We start from the raw sequence: 21003 nt of genomic DNA on the forward strand, positions 1-21003 counted from the left end.
GGGTTAATGTTCTTTAAATTTGATTTCCTTATTGATTGTGTGTAAAATTTTGTAAAAATGTAAACCGTTTATGTGCCTTCATCGTTTTTTATGAGGGTAATCCAATAAATATGATTAGCGAATATAGATCTATAAAAAAGTCGATAGGGTAGTTTATTTTTGATGTTAGATTCGTTTACATTCATCTTTGTGTCACTTTTATTGTAAATTGTCATAATGTGACCGAATGAATCCTATCAGGGCAGTTAATTATCTCTAAAAATCCATGCATATGGCCAATACGTATGATACTTTAAAATTTAATGGTTTATTTACTAATTTTATGACCAACTCATTGAATTTTCGCAAATTCATTATTTATCTGAGACATCATTATGAAAGAATACCATTTGTGAAAATGTAACGTGTCAATTCCATATCAAAATAGATATTTTGATCGAATAGCTAATAATCTTTTTATGATTCAATCCACTAACAATATTTATTCTTCTTCATGAAGTGGAATAGTATGCGTACTGAAATTTTAATTATTTAAGTATTTGTTCCTCAAAATTCTGAAGTATTAAACGAATTTGAATTCATTTCTGGAAATAATAGGTAAATATAAAAGAATTGACGGTACAAAAAGCATTAATCTAATTGCCAGATAACATAGTTTGCAATATTTTTGGTCCAATTTGATTATTTTTAGGAATACAGTAAACAAATCTTATAAAAATTACTTAATCATTTGATAAAAATGCTATTTGATTGAATAAGACTTGTTTGGTATTGTTCATTATGTTATATATCTCATGTTTAGCAAAATCCATAAAAGTGACAGTTGAGATGAACGTTTCGAATAAAATTTCTTCATCAATATCAACGGCATATATATTTATTTCAGCAGAAAATTCAAACGAAAAACCTGTTAGACTTCGTCTTCCGAATGATTTTGATCGCTTAAAGCAAAAAGCTCAAATCGCGTTGAAATTAAATGAAGAAATAACATATTTTCAAAGAAAAACAGGAGAAATGGTTATGTCTATTGCAGAAATTATGCCTGGTGATAATCTTATTGCTTCAACTCAACAGCCTCCAGAAATTGTTGACCTTTCATCAGATGAACTTAAATTTGATGAGTTAAACGACAAGTCTGTTGAAGAAGAGGACTTTGAGGAAGATGTTTTCGAGAATAATTCGATAAATGAAGAAGATTCAAAAGAAAATTCAGAAATAATAAACGAATCAAATGTCGATGACAAGCCTACGCAATCATTTACTGAAAATTCTCTTCCAGAACAAAATGTAGCGGAAGAGGAAGAGGAAAAATTCGATGAAGAAGAAGAAAAGTTTAATTTTGAAGAAAGAGAAGAAGATTATCCTTCATCAAACTTCATTTCCACTCAAAATGATCAATTATCAATCAGAAGTCGATCATCTGTATCTCAAACCTCAAATTTATCTCAAATTACCGAAAAAACACTTCTTGGACCAGCATTTTCGAATCCAGTATCTAAGACATTTACAATGCAAGCTCTTGATTCAAGAGTTAAACAAGTAATTCAAGACTGTGAAAAAGCAATTTTAAATGGACAGAGAAAGTTCTTCAAATCCGCATTAAAACTACTTCCAGGATCCTCCATACTACAGAAGAGATCATCAATCACACTTTTACCACAAATGGAAGAAAGAATTTCGAGTTATATCGATAAACACAGAATTCTCTTCGAAGGAGCTACCTGCTACTCATTTAAGACCATCATCGGTGGTCCAAACAAATCCGGTAAAAGTTTGCTCATTTCTTTACTTCTTGAGCAAATAATCGCAGATATGGTCACAAGTAAAGTTGCTCAAGACAATTTTGTATTTGTAGTCGATGGAGTTAATTTAGCCGCTTATGCTACAAGTTTAGAGACTTTTATGACGAATTACATTGAAATGGCATTTAATCAGATATCTCTGCAGAGAACAGGATTTTCCAAATACTGTAAGTCTGTGATTAATTATTTTGCATCATTGTTCTGCATGCCAGATGAAAATCTCCCACAACTCCCTCATCTTTTCATGAAAGATGAATATTTCAAAACAGCAGCGAAGAAATTGTATAGTTTGGCACTTAGAATACACGAGATATCTTTTACTAATGGAGATGTTGATGACTGGCAGACAACTCTGATGATGTTCCCTTCTTTAGCTGCAGAATGTTTCGGATTCAAAAATTGTCACTTTTTCATCGATAATATCGAGACTTTAAGTGTTACGGCCAAAACTGTTACAAATGACAAAGAAATGTCATTAGATATACTATTTTCATTAAAAGAAGTCTTGAATACTCACAGTTATGTTATTTGTGGAAATAGCAGCGCTACAGCTTTAGCTTTGCTTTCTGGAACTGATGGAGTTGATTTAATTGGAAAGAGTGATATGCTTTCAACACTTGGATTCTCTGGAAGCTTCTACGGATCAAATCAAGAATTTAATATCAAATTTGTCAATGAAAAGAGAACATTGAGATTGACAAGTAATCATTGCTGCGGATGTCCAGCATTTATTGCCAAATGGGAAGAGATTTGGTTCGCAATGAACGAAGATGACGAAGATTTCAGTGAAACTAAGAGTAGGATGTCTGAATTGCTTCATCTCATCTTTAGAGAAGGAACAATCATTGATAACGAGATTGAGTCAGTTAAACCTGTTTCAGTTGTTGCTTGAATTTAATATTATATTGTTTTGTATAAACTCTTATTTGTTATATGATATACATCTTATTTTTATGCTTTTCCTTTCACTCTTGAATCCAAAAAAATCTTCAATTTAAGAAAAATGAGAATCAAATCTTTTAAATTTTTTCTCATTTTTTGATTTTCAAAATAAATTTGGAAAATTTTACATGATTTTCAGACAAAATTATAACGAAGAAGATATTGTACAATAGATACATAATTAAATTCCCTCATCAATTGAGGCAAAGGAAAGAATTTCACATTTATATTTTTTATTATTTAGATATTGACACTCTTAAAAGAAAACATAAAAATATATTAGTATATTATACGATAGTTTTTAGCTGATATTAATATCTAAAATATTAAAGTGGAGTTTCAGATGTAAATTTTGCAATGAAAGTATGGAAGTGGTTGTAAAGTTCATCAACATTGGAAACATGAGGGAAGAATCCTCCTTTTTCAATCTTAATAACTGTAGCGTTCGGAATTGCATGATTTGGACGATCATTGCTATCTAACTTGTAAGCGAAATCAGTAGGCTGAATAATAAGGAAATTATCGCCATTTTCTGGAATTGGAGCCTTTAAGTGAGATTTACGACATTTAATTCTTCCTTTAATAACATCGGAAGGAACTGTATCGAGCTGGCTAATAACAAAGTCAAGAGCTAGCTTTAAATGCGGTGGAATTGCTTTTGGAGATAATTCGACAATAAGATCGCTTTTGCTGCCTTGTGAGAAGAAGGATAGATTCTTCTTGTATTTTGTAGAGTTAATGTAGCTGGATACAAGGGTAAATGAAAGAATTTCACAGCTAAGGAATTTTGAATTCTTCAAAAACAGCGAAATGAAGCCTCCAAAGTCAACACCGATGATGTGAGCAGAAAATACCTTCAACGATGCAGTAATAGTATCAAAACCAACAAGTAATTCATTAATATTGTCATATGCTGGGATAGAGAGAATTAATACTCTGTAACCATCTTCAAACAACTTTGTAGCAAGCTTATATGAAGTATTTGTGTTTTCGTAGATACCAGGCAAAATAATTACTGTTCCTACAGAATTTTCAGCGATTGAAAGCCTGTATTCCCAACATTTGTTGTTAATAGTATCAACGAATGTTGTAAGAGGTGCTTTCACAGAAAAATTGACGAATTCTTCTGATGAAACACTATACTCTTCTTTACTCATATCCAAATAAAAGTGACAAAATATGATACCTTTAAATATCTTAGTTTTACAGCTTCGTGCGAACAGTTTACTCTCTTCATCACCGATGTTTATGAAGACTGAAAACATTTTCATGAAAAATAGCTATTTTAATAAATTTTCTTCAAATATAATTTATGCAAACTCTTATTTCAATAAATTAAATATCGTATCATCAAAGTTTTCTAATGGACTCAGTGCACCCATCAAAATTTCGTCAGAAAATTACGAGAATAAACTTTATTTTCAACAATTATTAATCGAAACAGGAACTGAGCATCTTATTAAGGATTGCTACTTCTATAAAATCATCTCCCCATTCGAATCTGCTCTTATGATTTCAATAGAAACTTCACAAAATATTTCTCTAATGCATTCTACGTTTTATGAGTGCAGTTCTGTTAAAGCACCAGGTTCAATATCATTAGATTCTAAAACAAATGCATACATCACTAATGTCTGCATTCAAAAATCTCAAACAAGTGTTGAAGATGTTCCAATTTTCCTTTTAAGACCAGGATTTTCGTATGCTGCAGATCAAGTATCAATTTCAGATAGTATCTGCAATGGATCAATGATTAATTTTGAATCAAACAGCCAGAATAATAAAAAATTCAAGAATTTAAACGTTTCTCACTGCAATTCACACGTTACAATTTATTCATTATATACAGGCGAAGATCTTCAGAATGGAATTTTCGTGAATAACAATGTAACTGACTTTTTACTTTCATTTATTTATGATTTTAAGATGAATTCAATTTTTGTTACAGGAAACAGTGCAAAAGATATACTTAGTTCAGTACACAATCATTTGACATCTCAAACAGTGTTTTTTCGAAAAATATTTTCAGTCATAAATTTATTATCCATTCAGGACCCGGAATTGGCAGCTTCACTAACTGTCAGTTTGATTTTGATCAAGATAAGCTTGAGGATAATCAAATATCTTCTTGCCAATTCAATGTTTCCGAATTTAATACTCCAAATTTCAAATTTGATGAATGCCATTACATTCCACTTCCAACACAGACACCATCACCAACATCGACACCATCCCAATCATTGCCTCCACCAACACCAACAGAACCACCTCCAATTATCATCGGAAGAGACGTTTTTACATTGAGTACGAAGATCGTTATCGGTATTACAGCACTTCTTGTTGTTGCTGCCATCATTTTCTTGATTTTCAGAAGACTTTGCAAACGAAATCATGGCGAAGTTCAAGATAATAATTATTTGGCTGACGATTTGAACACCAAAGATGTTATTATTCCAGAACCTTAAAGAAATTATATGTTTAATAAACTTCTTTTATATAAAATATTATTTACCAAATTTTTTATTGCAGTATGGGGTGAACGGATTGCTCTACCTGATTCTTACAGGTACATAAATACATCCCACTTAAATCATCTGAACAAAATACATTAAAACAGAGATTGATGACAAAATAAGATAATAAATATAAAAAAGAAATAGCAGATTATGTTGGAAAATTTATTATCAAGGTTTTTATCACAATAAATCGATTTTAATTCTTTACATTTTGAAAGAATTAATTATTGCATTTCAGTTATATAAAATATTGAATCCCTGACTAAATATTTTTGTTCTAAAAGTCATGTGCTATATTATTCCCATAGCCGACTCAGATTATTTTGAATTCTATCAATTGTTGCGTGGGCGCGTAAAGGGTTGGCGTCCTAAGGCGTCCTGATGTAAACTATTCAATTTTTGAGAAGTTTACACCATAATTGAATAGTTTATGGCGTCCTGAGAGGAGATTTCAATGGGTATGGCGTCCTAAAAAAATAGAAGAAAATGATTTTTTCTCGATTTTTCTAGAAATTGAATTTTTTAAAAAAGAAAAAAATCAAAACGTATACATTCAAGAAAGACTATAAATGAAGATTTTTCTATTTTTTTTCATTCTAAAACATCTTTTTTTGGATAATTTTTTTTAAATAAATATGTAAGAAAGATTGAAGAAAAAGTAAATTTACTTTCAGAAAATTCGTTTTACATGATGTAAGACCCATAACAACTATAAATATTCAATTATTTAAAATAAAAAAAGAAAAACAGATTAAATGTATCTCACATCAAAATCCATTGACCTAAGGATGTTAAGTTTCTGTTTTTAAAAGTTGATATTTTTTTTTTAATTTTAAGAAAATTAATAGCATGTTATTAGACAATAGGAGTGTAATGATATTGACTAAACAGAAATGAGAGAATAGAGATATAATTTTGATAAGCAATATTGCAAACAAATTCTGAAGTAAAATCGCGATCAATAATTGAAAATTACGATCATGTACTGAAAAATGACGATCGAATTGAATGAATAGAATTATATCTAAGAAAAAATAAATTGTATTTAGAAGATGAACAAAGAAAGGTGTATGCTAAAAATCATTTAACAATAAATGGAAATAAAACGAAATTGTGAAAAGAAAAAAATGAAAATTGTTAAATAATATATTATTTTTTAGTCATAAGAATAAAAATATAGTAGTTATAAAAGGAATTAGACTTCATATATCAATTCTTTTTCTCTGTAGATGTGGAACGTTTGCTTTTCGATCTCTTTCGATGAACTTGAAAATATAAGTTATTATCGCTGAGAATCCTTTGAGATTGGGACAAAGTTGCAATTCGGCACTTTTTGTAAAAAAAATGGGGTCATACTCATAATGAATAGAGACTTATAGCCAAGTCTTGATATCATGCAGGGAGAATATACATAGATAAGCAATTATATTTTATAGTAGTAGTATTCAGAAATTCTTACAATTTACAATACAATTTTCAAAAATGGATAAAGACTAATAGCCAAGTCTTGATATCATGCAGGGAGAATATACATAGATAAGCAATTATATTTTATAGTAGTAGTATTCAGAAATTCTTACAATTTACAATACAATTTTCAAAAATGGATAAAGACTTATAGCCAAGTCTTGATATCATGCAGGGAGACTCTCTACAAATACAAAAATTGATTATCATAAGGAAATACAAATTTATCAATTTTCATGTGAAAATTACATAAATTTGTTCTCCAATAAATAGCAATAATACTTTGAATGTTATATTAAGTAATATAGCTTCAGGTAAATAAGCTTACACTTCAAAAATATACTGTTTATTCATTAATTTTAAAAAAAGTCCAAATTATCTAATCTTGCTTACTCTTCCTTTAAACTTCTTTGTGCCAAATTTAATATTGCCTTCAAAGATAGAATAAGGACATTAGGTTCAATCCTTCGGCTTTCGACAATTTCCAAAATGTGTTGAATTAATTTCAAACATTCATCGTGTTTTGAAGCTCTTTGCTCAACAATCTGATTACCTGCCCTTGTAAGAATTCTTACTGCTCTATCTTCATTCAAAACATTAGCGACTTGAACCTTAATAATCGCATTTGGAATCACAACAGTGATGAGAGTTATGACGATATAAAAAAATATTTTATTATACTCATTCGAAATTAAAAATAATAAAATTTATATATATTAATTTCATTAAATCAAGGTTAAAAATCTCACCGGAAAAATAACCTCAGTGTGATAAATTTATCACCGGAAAAATTTACAATAAGGTTAATACCGAAAATATCGAAAAATCAACATTTAAGGTTAATTTAAGAGTATGCACTTTTGTCACCTACTCAGAATCCTTTCCGAAATAGGAGCTTTACGTTTAGGAGGATTGTCGGATGAATTTTGTTTTTTATTGTTTGATTTTGTTGTTATGGAAGATTTTTTCTTATTTTTTTCAGAATTTTGCTTGCTATTAACTGAAACTTGTTTTGACGGCCCAACAATACCATTTGTAGTAGGAAGAATTCCCAATAACGAGCGCATTTTCGATAATTGTTTTTCAATATGATCAAGAAGGTCCAGCTTATGTTCTAGATTACTAGACATTTGATTTGTAGAAGGATGGCTTTGATTTTCTGGTTCTAAATCTGTAGAGTCTGCAATATTTGAATTTTCGGAGCGAATTGGAGCATCTGAACCTTGATTTGTATCGGCTTGCTCAAAATTAGTTTGAATTGGAGTGGATGAATTAAAATCTGGATGATTTAATGTTTCATTAAATAATGCCATAATTTTTTCTCTTTTTTCATTAATAAACTTAGTGATCATTGTATCTTTATTTGTTAGATCGATCGATTTGAGTATATCTGCATCATGAACTGGAATATTTTCGAACAATGAACTCGATTCTATGGAACCATATGGAGAAATCTCGTTCTGAGCCAAAGAAAGATCACTTACGTTGTATTGTTTGATAGAAAAAATTGTTTTCTCAAGTTCTTTTTGAAAGCAGTCAAGAATATAATTTTTGTAGCTATCAGTGATAACGGTTTTTATATGGCGCTCGATCTTCTGGTTATTTTTGATGGCGTTATATTTATCTAATTGGATTTGAGATATCTTCTTAATAGCTTCATAAATGTTTGGATGTTTTAACGAAGAAAATTCTGAATGCATACTCTCGAGGCAATCATTAGTGAATATTGCAGTTGCATTATTATATTGAGATATTAAATTGTAGTGCGGCAACCAAACTTTGTTGAAATAATCAATATAATCTTTGATCGAATCAACTTTATTTTGATTAATTATATGCATTGTAAGTACAAATTCTTCATGAGACATGAATGGAGTAATAGAATATAGCTTAAATAAAGAATTTTGTAAAGTATTGAAATTTTTTGTATAAAGTGCTACAAGTTTCCTGTGTAAAGCTTGTTTGAAATGAAATAGGCATCCAATTATACGGACTTTAGGGAAAATTTGTTGAAGTGCCTCTATCATTCCCTTTTCAAAATCACAATGAATTTGAATTAGCTTTGAAAATTGAATACCCTTGACAGTAAAAATATATTCAAATGCCTTCTTATAAGATTCAAATGTGCGGTTTTTCATGAATATAAATAAAAGTGGTAGATATTGATTTGTTGAAGGTTCACAAATCATAATTGTTAGCATCTGTCCTTTTTGAAAATGTTTTGGTGTAATTTTAAAAGTTCCATCGCAAAATAAATCTGTGGCTTCTTTTGCAAATTGAATTGCCTTCTCAAAACCAAAAAACATCGTCTCACAATTTGCTTGAAAATCATGGCCAATGAAAAACTGCTCGCCATTTATTAAACAAAAATTAGCAATTTCATCGTCTGTAATTTTTTCTCCAACAGAAAATTTTCTGGACTTATTATAAACTTCCCTGACCAATGAATCTTTAATTAATGGGTTTTCATCAGTACCAACAGCAAGTTCTGTCATAAATTTTTTAATCTGCTGAAAAGTGCCGTTGTCTTCAGAAAATTTTGCCATTGCCTTATTGTATATTTCTGTCAGAGTCATTGATTTATGAAGATCATTTTTTTCATTTTGTAACTTTTTAAATTGTCTGCATCGGGTATATGTTCCTTTTGTAAATCTTCGGAAACTGAACTGTTCTCAATTTTAACTAAATAACGTGCTTGACAAGAATGATCGATGCAACGGTAGTAACGTTCAATATTATTTGAATTAATAATATTTGTATGATCATGCGAATAAAGCATATCTTTGCGAACAATTGTATCAGGATATTTTCCAGTAACTGCGGAATATTTTTAACTGCAATATAACTAAAATATCTTCTGACAGCTTTAGATTCATTTTCGGCGTATTTAATATTAAAATATTGAAGAACTTGTTTGATTATATTCGTTTTTTCATCTCTCGATGTTGATTTTTGGTATTTATCAGATTGTTCCCTGATAAATATTTTATTTTCGTCTGTAAAGTTTGCTCTTTTTTGATTAAATATAGATGATTTTCCCATTAAAAAATGAAATGATGCAAAATTTACGAAAACCGTTCGAAAATTGAATCAAAAATGAAAAGTAATACTTAAATGAGGAATTCTTTGAGATATTGGTCTTAGATTGAATGTAGCGTCATTCTTATATAGAATATATATTCATATCATCGGAAATATGATAAAATATAATAAATGTCAAAAAAGTGAACAAATAAGCAAAGATATTTTTTAAAAAACAATGAAAAGTAATACTTAAATGAGGAATTCTTTGAGATATTGGTCTTAGATTGAATGTAGCGTCACAAATTTCACAAATATAATTTACTATACAATTTTATTCTTTTTTTAAAATGGCTGACGACAGTCTGTATCAACTAACTCAACTAGTCAAGCATAATGATTATTCTTCGGATTCATTAAATCAACTTTATCAATGCATAAGTACAATGACAGAAAGATCAATTGGATGCTTGAATTGGGATAAATTTTTCAAAAAAATCACAGTGACTGATGAAGTTCTTTTACATTTTTTAGCATCCGTTTTAAACATTGAAAAGATATCAGAATGTTTCAAGGATTCTATTTTTTATCACAATATTAATCTTGAAAAATTCAGTAATTTAACTGAAACAGAACAACAAACAATTTTAAATTCCTACAAAGCGGATAAATTTACATATTACATAATGTGCTCACAAATTGTAAAATCAAACTGGAACAATTTATCCCAAACTTTAGTTAATATTGCAAATCAATATTTGCCATTTTTAGATGAAGAAAAGCAAATATATATATTTACTGAAATAACTGGCAATTATCAAAATTTTGAAATTTCAGTTGCAAACTTGTTACTTTTTTATGAAAACAATGAAGAAAAATTAAGCAACTGTTTTAATTTAACATTGTTCCAGCAAATTTATTCCAAAAATGGAATCGAGCAAATGATATTTTTTGCTGCAAATACAATTTGTTGCAATAACACTTCTATCAATTTTTACAATCTCCTTGAAATTGAAGAAATGAATCCATTTGATTTTTTTTATTTCTCAATTCAATATAAAGAGATATTAAATTGCGATGATTTTCCAAAAGTTACAGAAGTAATCACAGGTTTAATCTCAGCTTCAAATATTAATGCTATTATGCGAATTTGCCAAAAAAATTTGGATAAAATTACATTTTATAAATGTAATTATTGCCATATTACCTCAATATGGAATTTTATCACAAATGCAGCAATAATTCTTCCTGATGAAGATTTATTAATCAAATTATTAAAATTCATAGAAAAAACAGAAAAAGCAACAGATGAATTATTCGAACCGGAGAATGATTTGGGTTTCTATGAATATTTAAATTCGATTTTCTCAGATATTACATCTGCGAGAAATAAGCAATTTCTCTTGGAATTTCTAAATACCCATGACGATGACTTCACTTATGATCAAACATTGTGAGGTCATTTTTGATCAACAAATTAATTGAAATTCCGATCAAAAAAAAATTCACAAATTGGATCAAAAAAATCGAATCTCAAGTTCAAAATAAAAAATTTCTACATTTTTATCAAATTTAGATTTTTTTTTTCAAATCATGCGAATTGATTGAATAATTGCATATTTTATCCCATGCATCTAGAAGTATGTGTAATATTTTTGCTTTCATCAAGAAATTGTCGAATTTGATCTTAATTTTTTTTGAAAAATATACTTTTAGAAAAAGAAATAGTGATTGAATAGCTGCCCATGCTGTAAAAGGGTTATTTTTACAAGTAAAAAAAATTGTTATTTTTCGAGCAAGTCGAGGCTTTTTTACCATCTTATTTTTGAAAAATTTACGAAAAATTATATCTGAAAAAACGCTTCATTTTGATATCTTACAATGATAAAATACCAATGTTGCTGGGATATAATAGCTACACCTGGACATCTACTACATTAATGCGTATGACAGGTAAAGTTGATTTCAAAAGTATAGCCTGGAAAGATTACAATAAATCAACGATAATTCAAAAAAATTTCTTATAAGTTAACATAATAAAAATTTAATTTTTATATTGCTTGTATTATACTTAAGTATATAATATATTTAAATCTTAGAATGAAAATTCGGGACGCCCTAGCTATTCAATTTTCCCTTAGGACGCCCATAAACCTCTCAAAAATGTGATGTAAATATCACAATTTTGAGAAATTTACACTAGGACGCCAACCCCCTTTTTTACCTTGTTGCGTCATTTGCGCTGTAAAATCTATTTAATCAAGATCATGGTAATATGACTTTTATTATATTCAGTATAAGCAGGTATTGTTGATATAAATCTGGTTGGACATGACAATTCCTCAATTCAAACGATAAAAAAATGGCAATCAATATTCGTCACTTTTGAAGAGATTTTAGCCCTATCAAAATTCAAAAGCAATGAATGTGAAAGAGTTTTGGAAGAGCCTAGGCGAGTATCCAGTATGCCTAGCACCTATGGTAGAGATGGGAGACATTGCTTTTCGTATTTTATGTCACAGACATGGCTGTGATGTCTGCTGGACAGGAATGATAAATGGAAGTCAATGGAATCGAAGCAAAACATACAGACAGCAACAGATTGAGTATAGTGAAGAGGATAGACCACTTGTTATACAAATTTCCGGTTCAATTGATGTAGATTTATTGACGACTGCAAAATCGATGTCAGAATTTGGAGTTCCCATCGATATCAATCTTGGATGCTGCCAAAAAGTCGCAAAACGTGGCGAATATGGATATTTTATGGTTGATTCAGAGCAAAAACGACAAAATGTCGTAAATCTCATTAAATCTATTCCATCAGAGATCACAGTACCACTTTATGTCAAGATTAGAGCATTAACTGACGAAAGTGGCATCCCAAGTATCCCAATTACAGTTGATTTTGCAAAACACTTAGAAGAAGCTGGTGCTTCTCTTATTACAATACATGGACGTTCTGCAGCCCAAGATAAGCATGGTCCATTGAATAAAGAGCTCGTTAAAGCTGTTGTTCAAGCCGTATCAATTCCAGTTATCGTTAACGGAGGAATCAATTCTCTCGACGATGCAAGGAACATGATACGCGAAACAGGTGCTATTGCCGCAATGAGCGCTCAGAGTCTTCTCATGGATCCAACGTTATTTGACAAAAATGGCCGCCAGCCAAATACAGTTTTTGCTTTAGAGTATCTAGATATATTCGAGAAATACCATGTTCCATTTGATGTCGCTCGCCGCCACTTCTTTTACTTCTTTGATAAAGAACTCGGATTAAATGGACAGAAGAGAGCAGCTCTTGGAAGAATTTCCGATATACAAGGATTGAGAGATTTCGTCGGTGAAATAGAACGCCAAAAAGCAGCGCCTTCATTCGGATATTAACTTTATATAGAATTATTATTATTATTTTTATTTATTATGTAAAGATCATGTTTCATTATCTATTATCTAAATAACACTAGTCATTTTAACAAACGAGATTGTCCAGTTTCCATATCATTTTCCTTACAATCGAAAAATTTGTCAAAAATTTTATTCGAAAATTATGGAATCTCTTGATGATCAAATTGCGCGCCAGAGAATATTAATAACAACTATGGACCAACACTTTGAAAAACAACTTAAAAATCTTCAAGCTCAGATAGATCGCCGAAAAGCAGCAATACAACCACCAGCACCCGAAAAACCAGTGAGCAAACCAATCCAACATCAACAAAACAAGAAACCATTAATATCTCCTCAAACAATTGTACGTCCAAAAGGTAAAAAATGATATATTAGTTTAATCAAGCTTAAATCAAAAATACCTCGCACCGATTGATATACACGAACAATTTTTGCATTTATCACACTTCCAAATAACAATTTTACTTTAAAAATTGAAATTCGTATAACGTCAGTGGAAAATAAGACAACAAACGATACGAAAAAACAACTCAATTTTGAGGGATCTGCCGGCTACTTTGCCAAAGAAGTGAAGTGTCACTGACGGAAAGTGACAAGGCGCCGTCATTGTCAAGTCACCTTTTTTTCACTTAAAATACAATATTTGGTAAATAATATATACTCATAAAAATATTCATATTTGTCGCATAAGAAATTGAATTAAATAATTTTTTATTTTCAATTCAAGAATGATGGAGTGTGCATCTTTTCTTGATCTTTTGCATATTACACAGTGAAAGACCTACGCGTTATAAAGTAGGTAACCTATAGAAATCAAGTTCGAATCCATAAAAGATTCGGCATCTTTCGAAATTCTTCAAACAAACTTCATCAAAAATCATATTACATATTCATAATATATTGCTTTTCTATAGTCTATATGATTTGCGTATAAATATTTTACCTTTGCTAATACAATAAAATATTCTAAACTATTCGACTATATTAATCGAAAACTACTCAATATTCTTAGCACAAAAACTTTCTTATCCAATGAAAAATACAGTCTCTTCATTTTGTTTGGGATATTCGTAGATGTTCTGTGTAATATAAAAACATAAATTAAAAATATTACTAAATCTCAAAACGTATTAAATATTGTATTTGTCTTCATGAGTTGTATAATCTATCGAGTTTGTTTTGTGAATTTTATGATATTTTTGAGGGAATTTTTAATTTTATTGAGAACTCAACCGAAAACATAAAAAACAGATATGAGGTTATTGATTCACTCCTAAAGCTTATATGAATATTCATGGATTAATTGCTTGAAAGTGAAATTTTTTACATTAATATTATCTGTTCCAAAATCATAATTTAATAAAATAAATATATTCAAAATAAGAAATAATAATTGACCATTTTAGTTTTAGAAGTTGTCACTCAAAATCTTGAGATTTATAAATTTTGTTAAAAAATAATTGAGTTTTTCGCTTATTTTTTTCAAAGAAATCCGACCATTTAACTTTTTGTCCATAATTTTCTAGGCTTTTCTAGTTGTTTTTCGCGATTCCAGATTTTTTTGGAATTTTCGCCCAACTCACACACATACTTAATAGCCCCTCCTGATGCCAAGGGTGTCGTCTAATCTTCAAACAAGTTAAAATTTTCGAATTTTTTACAATTCGCACTTTATAAGCTTATTTAAGCTTAGCGACATATGCAGATCTCAATAGAATACGCTTACAATCATATCCTTACCTTATCACTCTAAACTTTACTCAGATTATCCTCATTAAATTTCCTCGAGTTCAAACAACTCAGACGATAGTTCCCTTATTTAATTACAAACGTAACTATAATTCAAAACGTCTCATATTACTGACTAACTTAGTCAAATGTAAATTTAGATCTTTAGAATAAACATTTGATTTTTACTTTTACTGTTATATTATATACCTTTGTAGCATCTCTATGCTATATATATCATAGATTCTACTCTATTTCTAATAATTCTTGAGTTAGGCATTAAAAAGTGACTGACAATGCCACGTAAACTCCCTAATTTTTTGTTGCCTTATTTCCGGGTGACGTTATCTTGAAATAGATTGCAGATAAAACGAATCTATCGTTGAATCGACACTATATGCTGCAAATGTAACAGCAAGATTACAATAGTTTATATCCGAGTTTAATGGATATGAAAATAATTCATTATACAATTAGAGTATCTTTTTACTATTACAGACATATACTCAGCTTTGTAATTATAGTCACACAACTGATTATATCATTTTCTTTTAAAAAATTATATATAATCTTATAATGTTAGAGTAAACTTATAATGTTATAGCCTCAATATTATTTTCTTTCTAAAAGTGCATTTATCATCTTGATTCAGGTCTCTTATTCAAGTAATTGATAAGTTGAGAATTATTCCTAGCAATATTATATGTACATATAAATATATATTATTAGGACACAGTAAACTAATTAGGAATAGATTAAATATAACTGACTACTTTTTTTGTCGAGAATGAATCAATTATAATCCATTTCACCCTTATTCATTCTGAAACACTGAATCTGATCATTTACATGCAGAAATTAAAAAACATGGTAATGATATTCTAGTTTATATGCATAAATATTTTTGGATTGGGAATTCCTTCAAGTTATAATTATTAAAATCGCATGGATAGGCGTAATTCAGGATGTATTTGACAAATAGCTATATTTTCTTACCAAGAGCGATCATGTTGAATGAATTTTTTTTTGGAATCATCAAAATTTTTGTCAAAATCAAAAAAGTGACAGACAAAATTTAATGAGTTCTCTCCTTATTGTTGCTGCTCTGTATGAACTTATGAATAAGGGAGCCAAATTCTTCTCTGATAGTACTCTTCCAGTTTGCTCAGGAAATAATGTCGCTTCATTTGAAAAAATCAATGTTAGTCCAAGTTCTTCATCAATGGTGATTACAAAGTCAAAAGTCCCAACGTACATCAATAGAAGGAAGCAAAATCTTCCTAACAGTTTGCCACCACTGTTAAAAGATCAAATTGATACAATTTTAAATCAATTCAACGAATTATCCAAAATTGATTTGTCTGAAAAAAGCGCCTCAATTTACTATTCTTTTTATTCACCAGAATCTAATAGATTTGGCTTTTATTGCCACACTTTCACACCAGTTACTACTAAAACAGGTATTCCTGGTGTTAGAATTGAAGAAATTAGAGTAATATCTGAATTTGAAGGATTCCATCGTTTTGCTTCTTCAACCTTTGTTTCACAAGATAAATTTACAGATTCTTCATCTTCTGATGATTTGGACACTGACGGAATTATCGGATCCATCCAGTTCTCCCTTATTCCAATCTCCCTTACAACAGATAACCTTAAATTCCTCGAACCAATCGCTAAGGCCGCAATAGAGCAAATTGATGCAAAGAACTACCCAACAGGAGTTACAGAAGCAAATGCTGAAGTAGTTAAGCAAAAACTCAACCAAATGATCACTGATGGTTTCAAGATCAATTTATCTAATTTGAAGGATGCTGCAAATCAAAAGTGCAAGAAATAAGCCAAACTGTTTAGTTGGTTGTTAAAACAAAACACTTTTTCTAAAATACTTTTAAATTTTCTTTTTTATTCAAATGCTTAGTACTTTTTCTAATTCTACTTTGAGCAAAGTCAAAGAATTTTCATTAGAGAATGTGTTTTTGCATTCCAATTATGAATTCCCTTTTGATTATCAAATGGAAATGCATTTTTTAGATAGGTTCAATCATGCTTTCTTAACTCCCAGATAAATACACTTACATGCTATAACACTTTGGCTTTTCAACCAAAAGGAAACAGAGATATTTCAATTATTTTGAAGAAATGCTATTATTAAAAGAAATAAAAATGTATTATTGCTCAAAATTTGATATTTGCTTATCAAATCCAAAGGTACATTCACTATTTTTGACAAAATTTTAAATTTTCATGGAGTTGTAAATCTTATAATAACTAGATGAATAAGGAATGAATCCCAGTATAATGTGCATCATTATATTAAACACTATATGTAAGGCTAATGATTCTATTAACACTTATGAAGATCTATAGTATTTGAGCAGATAAATTTGATAATTTCCAAAACTCTTATATTTCAAAATTAAAGTGTGCGAATGCATTTAAATGAGAGCAAAAAGAGATTGATGCTGTTAAAACTAGGTGTTAATTTGCAATTATTTCGCATCACAAGAACTACCCAGTAAATTCGGCTATCTTTCTTTGCAATTATTCTCCATTATACATATAATATAATGGTTAGGGTTTGAAGAAAAGTTACTAGAGAATTATTGACTTTTGAAATAATGCAGAATTTTACTTGAAGAAATCATTAATTTATGAGTTCCAAATTGCTAAGCATGACGAAGGATCATTAAATTTGCTACAATTAAATACACTTATTGCAGAATTAAGATTTTTGAAATTAAAAGTTTGAAATATTGCCTTTTTGAATAAAAATTTAAATTTTATTATATAATCATGATAATATCTTATAGAAATTAAAAGAAAATATTTTAAACCATTCAAATATTTTGAATGTCTTATCAATTTAAAATATTAAAAGATAGCTTGATTTTATCATCATTAGTTGTTATCAAAGTTTTCTTCTTTTGATGAACAACAGTAAATGATTTGTTAATTACTTGTCTTCCTTTTTCGCAGCAAACTCGAAAGTTATGATGATAATCTTGCTCTCAATTTTGAAACTCTCTGATTTACAAGTAAGCATTCCTTTGGAAAAGCAGTCCTATTCTGTTTTCAAGATATTTTAAAGCCTCCATTTCATACAATGCGCAGATCTATTCGAAATTGCAAGAACTCTCAAGAAAAATGCAGCAGCAAAGAAGATTCCATAGTTTCTAGCATCAAAAATTTACAACCTTAATACAACAGTTAAAGAGAAGCTCGAAAAGAAAATATTTAACCATAAAGCTGGAAACCATTCGATATCTACTATTGGATCTAATAAAAAGTTAATTATAACATATTTAACATGCTATTTGTTGACTTTGTTCCATTATATTACCATATATATCTTTTTGAAATCTAAAATATTTTTACGATTTTAACCATGTGTTGTTGAAACCATATATCAATCTTAGCTAAAGTATAGTTTATGAGTCTGTCACCATCTAACGTATGAATTTTCAAAAATGTCAAATATGTTCATTTTTTCTGTAGATTCGGCCATAATTTCATGTTGTTATACTAGTCAACTAATATTTAATATTTTTATCGATTTAAATATATGATGAGATGCGTAGTTCTCCTGGAAATCAATTTTTAATCGCAATTTTAACTTTCCAAAAAAATTCAAAAATAAAAATCCCTCTCAATTTTCTAAGTTTTATAACTCGCCAAATCTCTAGCCAAATTTTTTTTGGCCCGTATAAATATTGTTAGGCACTATATAGGGATGCTATTTATCCTATTTTCATCCCATTTTACTGTTATCGCCTAGTGAATGTACCTTTTCAAATCCATCCATTTTTCAAATTTGAAAAATCACCATTTATTTGTTCCGGCCCAAATTTCTATAAGGATCTTTCTATTTTTCTAAAGAAATAATTAATTACAGATTTTGAGCCAAAAATATTTTGAAATTTGAATGGCCATGTTTCGACCAAATTTTTTTTCACTCAATTTAATGATTGGAGGAAAAACAGGCCACAAGGGTTTCCAAGCTCGCGAAATCGCCGCTGATGTTCTCGTCAACGCTCTTGCTAAGCACTACCAGGATACACAGGTTATCCGTAACCCAGAATGGGCTGATCTTGTCAAGACAGCTTCCCTCAAGCAATTAGCCCCAGCTAACAACAACTGGTGGTACATCCGTGCTGCTGCCGTCACTCGCCAGATCTACTTACACCACGATGCCTCTCTCTCTGGCCTCGCCTTCCATTATGGCGCTAACATGAAGGCTGTCACAATGCCAAAGCACCACCACGAAGCCTCCCGCAAGGTTATCCGTACAATCCTTCAGCAGCTCGAAAAGGCTGGCTTAGTCCGCGTTGCTGAGAAGGGACGTCAATTAACACCAAAGGGACAGAAGCTTCTTGACCAAATCGCTAATGGCTGTGGCAAAAAGCTCTAAACTATAGATCCATAGATAATTTTATTATATTAAACCATCAATACAATTAAAATTTTTAAATTTTATTAGTTATAGTGATTTTTTTTATTAAAATTTATATCATATATGAATTTAACTTCTTTTCTACCGTTTATTCGTTATATATATGTAAGAAATAATTTTGATATCAATCGTTTCAGGTTAATGGGATTAAATGAGTGGGCAGAACAATCTAGATGAGCTAGGTATCTAAACTTTTGCTGAAGTTAACATGATTTTCAAAGAATTTCTGCAAATTTTTTCCACAAATATCAAATAAACGTATTAAAAGACGGCAGTGAAGATCCACTCATGATTTCCAATATAATTATATCTAGATTTCATAAATTGAAAGCATGTAATTTCTTCAATTTGTCAATAAAATTTTTTTCTCACTTTTTATTAAAATCAATTTTTATGGAGGAAAGTAAGGCGAAATTCTTTGAGTTCAAGGACAAAATTTTAGAGTTCATTGATGAGATTTCCCTCGAGTGGCCAGATCAAAAGCAGCAACAGCATTTTCACGATTTGGTTGATTATACAATCGCCGGCGGTAAGTGTTTAAGAGGCTTATTGAGTGTTTTCGGCTTCTTAGAACTTACTGGTTACAGTCCAGATTCCAAAGAGGCAGAAGCCGCTTATGCTCTTGGCTGGGTCCAAGAAATCCTTCAGGCTTCGTTCTTGGTTGCCGACGATTTGATGGACAAGTCACCACTCAGACGTGACAAGCCATGCTGGTACTGCCTTCAAGAAAATAAGTACACAGCAGTTTCAGATTCATATTTCCTTGAAAATGTTTTATACATGATCATTGACAAGTACTTTGCTGACTTCCCAGTTGAAGTCGTTCTCGAGATCAAGCATTTACTCCATATTACAACACTTCGTACAGCACTTGGCCAATACATCGATATGCACAAGAAAGAACCAACAATTGATAACTGGACATTGACAGTTACAAACAAGACCGCTTATTATACCATTTGGCAGCCATTCTTATCCGGAATCGTTGCTTCCCAGAAAATTCCAGCCGAAGTTTGGCAATCAAAGCCATTTGAAGACGCTCTTATCAAGGCAGGCGTATTGTTCCAGTGCCAGGATGACTGGTTGGACCAGTACGGACAAGCTGCAGTCACAGGAAAAGTCGGAACTGATATCCAAGACGGAAAAGTCAGTTGGCTGTTCGCAAAAGCGATGGAAGTTGGAAACGAAGAACAAAGAAAGCTCTTACTCGAAAATGTTGGCCACCATGAACCAGAAAAAGTTCAAATTGTCAGAGATATCTACAAAGCACTTAATATTCAAAAGTTATCTGAGGAAGCACAACTCGCACAGTATAAGGAGCTCGAAACATACTTCTCAAAGGTAGATCCAAGGTTACCTCAGAAAACAATCAAATGGTTGCTCGGCTTCCTTGAATTAAGAAAGTACTAAACAGTAATTTTCGTTTTAGTCCCTTTTTGGGCCACAAAATAATCTAATTTTTAGTTTTTTTGATTAATTTTATTTTGATATGAGAAAATATTCATTAAGAAAATAATATTTAACGTAAACCTCAACTTAATTTCGTTGTTTTTACATCCCATTATTGCACAAACATTAAAAACCTGATTAATGAGATGATGTTGAGCCAAAAATATGTTCGACTGGAGATTCATGTGTATTGCATTAGGGACAATCAATGTTTCAA

The 21003-nt window shown here is 30.2% G+C and overlaps 10 protein-coding genes across 10 annotated transcripts, besides 4 other annotated features; 7 read left to right on the forward strand and 3 right to left on the reverse strand.

Moving 5' to 3' along the window:
- Nucleotides 1–226: 226 nt before the first annotated feature.
- Nucleotides 227–2722, forward strand: TVAGG3_0546490 (uncharacterized protein; the record flags this gene model as incomplete). The annotated part of the gene is made up of 1 exon (XM_001318084.1): nt 829–2694. One exon carries the CDS (start codon nt 829–831, stop codon nt 2692–2694), a length of 1866 nt encoding a protein of 621 aa, XP_001318119.1.
- Nucleotides 2723–3070: 348 nt separating this feature from the next.
- TVAGG3_0546500 (acid cluster protein 33 family) lies at nt 3071–3901 on the reverse strand (the record flags this gene model as incomplete). Its single annotated transcript, XM_001318083.1, has 1 exon — nt 3071–3901. The coding sequence occupies one exon, from the start codon at nt 3899–3901 to the stop codon at nt 3071–3073; it is 831 nt and encodes a 276-aa protein (XP_001318118.1).
- Nucleotides 3902–4929: 1028 nt separating this feature from the next.
- On the reverse strand, nt 4930–5100 carry TVAGG3_0546510 (uncharacterized protein; the record flags this gene model as incomplete). Its single annotated transcript, XM_001318082.1, has 1 exon — nt 4930–5100. The coding sequence occupies one exon, from the start codon at nt 5098–5100 to the stop codon at nt 4930–4932; it is 171 nt and encodes a 56-aa protein (XP_001318117.1).
- Nucleotides 5101–5606: 506 nt separating this feature from the next.
- Nucleotides 5607–6561: a mobile genetic element.
- Nucleotides 6562–7386: a mobile genetic element.
- A 3-nt stretch (nt 7387–7389) lies between these two features.
- Nucleotides 7390–11973: a mobile genetic element.
- On the reverse strand, nt 7591–8595 carry TVAGG3_0546550 (MULE transposase domain-containing protein; the record flags this gene model as incomplete). The annotated part of the gene is made up of 1 exon (XM_001318081.1): nt 7591–8595. One exon carries the CDS (start codon nt 8593–8595, stop codon nt 7591–7593), a length of 1005 nt encoding a protein of 334 aa, XP_001318116.1.
- TVAGG3_0546560 (histidine kinase family) lies at nt 10099–11205 on the forward strand (the record flags this gene model as incomplete). The annotated part of the gene is made up of 1 exon (XM_001318080.1): nt 10099–11205. One exon carries the CDS (start codon nt 10099–10101, stop codon nt 11203–11205), a length of 1107 nt encoding a protein of 368 aa, XP_001318115.1.
- A 170-nt stretch (nt 11974–12143) lies between the features above and the next one.
- Nucleotides 12144–13143, forward strand: TVAGG3_0546570 (tRNA dihydrouridine synthase protein; the record flags this gene model as incomplete). Its single annotated transcript, XM_001318079.1, has 1 exon — nt 12170–13135. One exon carries the CDS (start codon nt 12170–12172, stop codon nt 13133–13135), a length of 966 nt encoding a protein of 321 aa, XP_001318114.1.
- Nucleotides 13144–13298: 155 nt separating this feature from the next.
- TVAGG3_0546580 (uncharacterized protein) lies at nt 13299–13526 on the forward strand (the record flags this gene model as incomplete). The annotated part of the gene is made up of 1 exon (XM_001318078.1): nt 13299–13526. One exon carries the CDS (start codon nt 13299–13301, stop codon nt 13524–13526), a length of 228 nt encoding a protein of 75 aa, XP_001318113.1.
- A 2439-nt stretch (nt 13527–15965) lies between these two features.
- On the forward strand, nt 15966–16724 carry TVAGG3_0546590 (uncharacterized protein; the record flags this gene model as incomplete). The annotated part of the gene is made up of 1 exon (XM_001318077.2): nt 15966–16724. The coding sequence occupies one exon, from the start codon at nt 15966–15968 to the stop codon at nt 16722–16724; it is 759 nt and encodes a 252-aa protein (XP_001318112.1).
- Nucleotides 16725–17091: 367 nt separating this feature from the next.
- Nucleotides 17092–18675: a mobile genetic element.
- Nucleotides 18676–18814: 139 nt separating this feature from the next.
- Nucleotides 18815–19363, forward strand: TVAGG3_0546610 (ribosomal small subunit assembly; the record flags this gene model as incomplete). Its single annotated transcript, XM_001318076.1, has 1 exon — nt 18849–19295. The coding sequence occupies one exon, from the start codon at nt 18849–18851 to the stop codon at nt 19293–19295; it is 447 nt and encodes a 148-aa protein (XP_001318111.1).
- Nucleotides 19364–19455: 92 nt separating this feature from the next.
- TVAGG3_0546620 (dimethylallyltranstransferase protein) lies at nt 19456–20792 on the forward strand (the record flags this gene model as incomplete). Its single annotated transcript, XM_001318075.1, has 1 exon — nt 19731–20747. The coding sequence occupies one exon, from the start codon at nt 19731–19733 to the stop codon at nt 20745–20747; it is 1017 nt and encodes a 338-aa protein (XP_001318110.1).
- Between the last annotated feature and the right edge of the window lie 211 nt (nt 20793–21003).

This window comes from Trichomonas vaginalis, chromosome II, assembly GCF_026262505.1.
Source record: "Trichomonas vaginalis G3 chromosome II, whole genome shotgun sequence".
Taxonomy (NCBI): Eukaryota; Parabasalia; order Trichomonadida; family Trichomonadidae; genus Trichomonas; species Trichomonas vaginalis.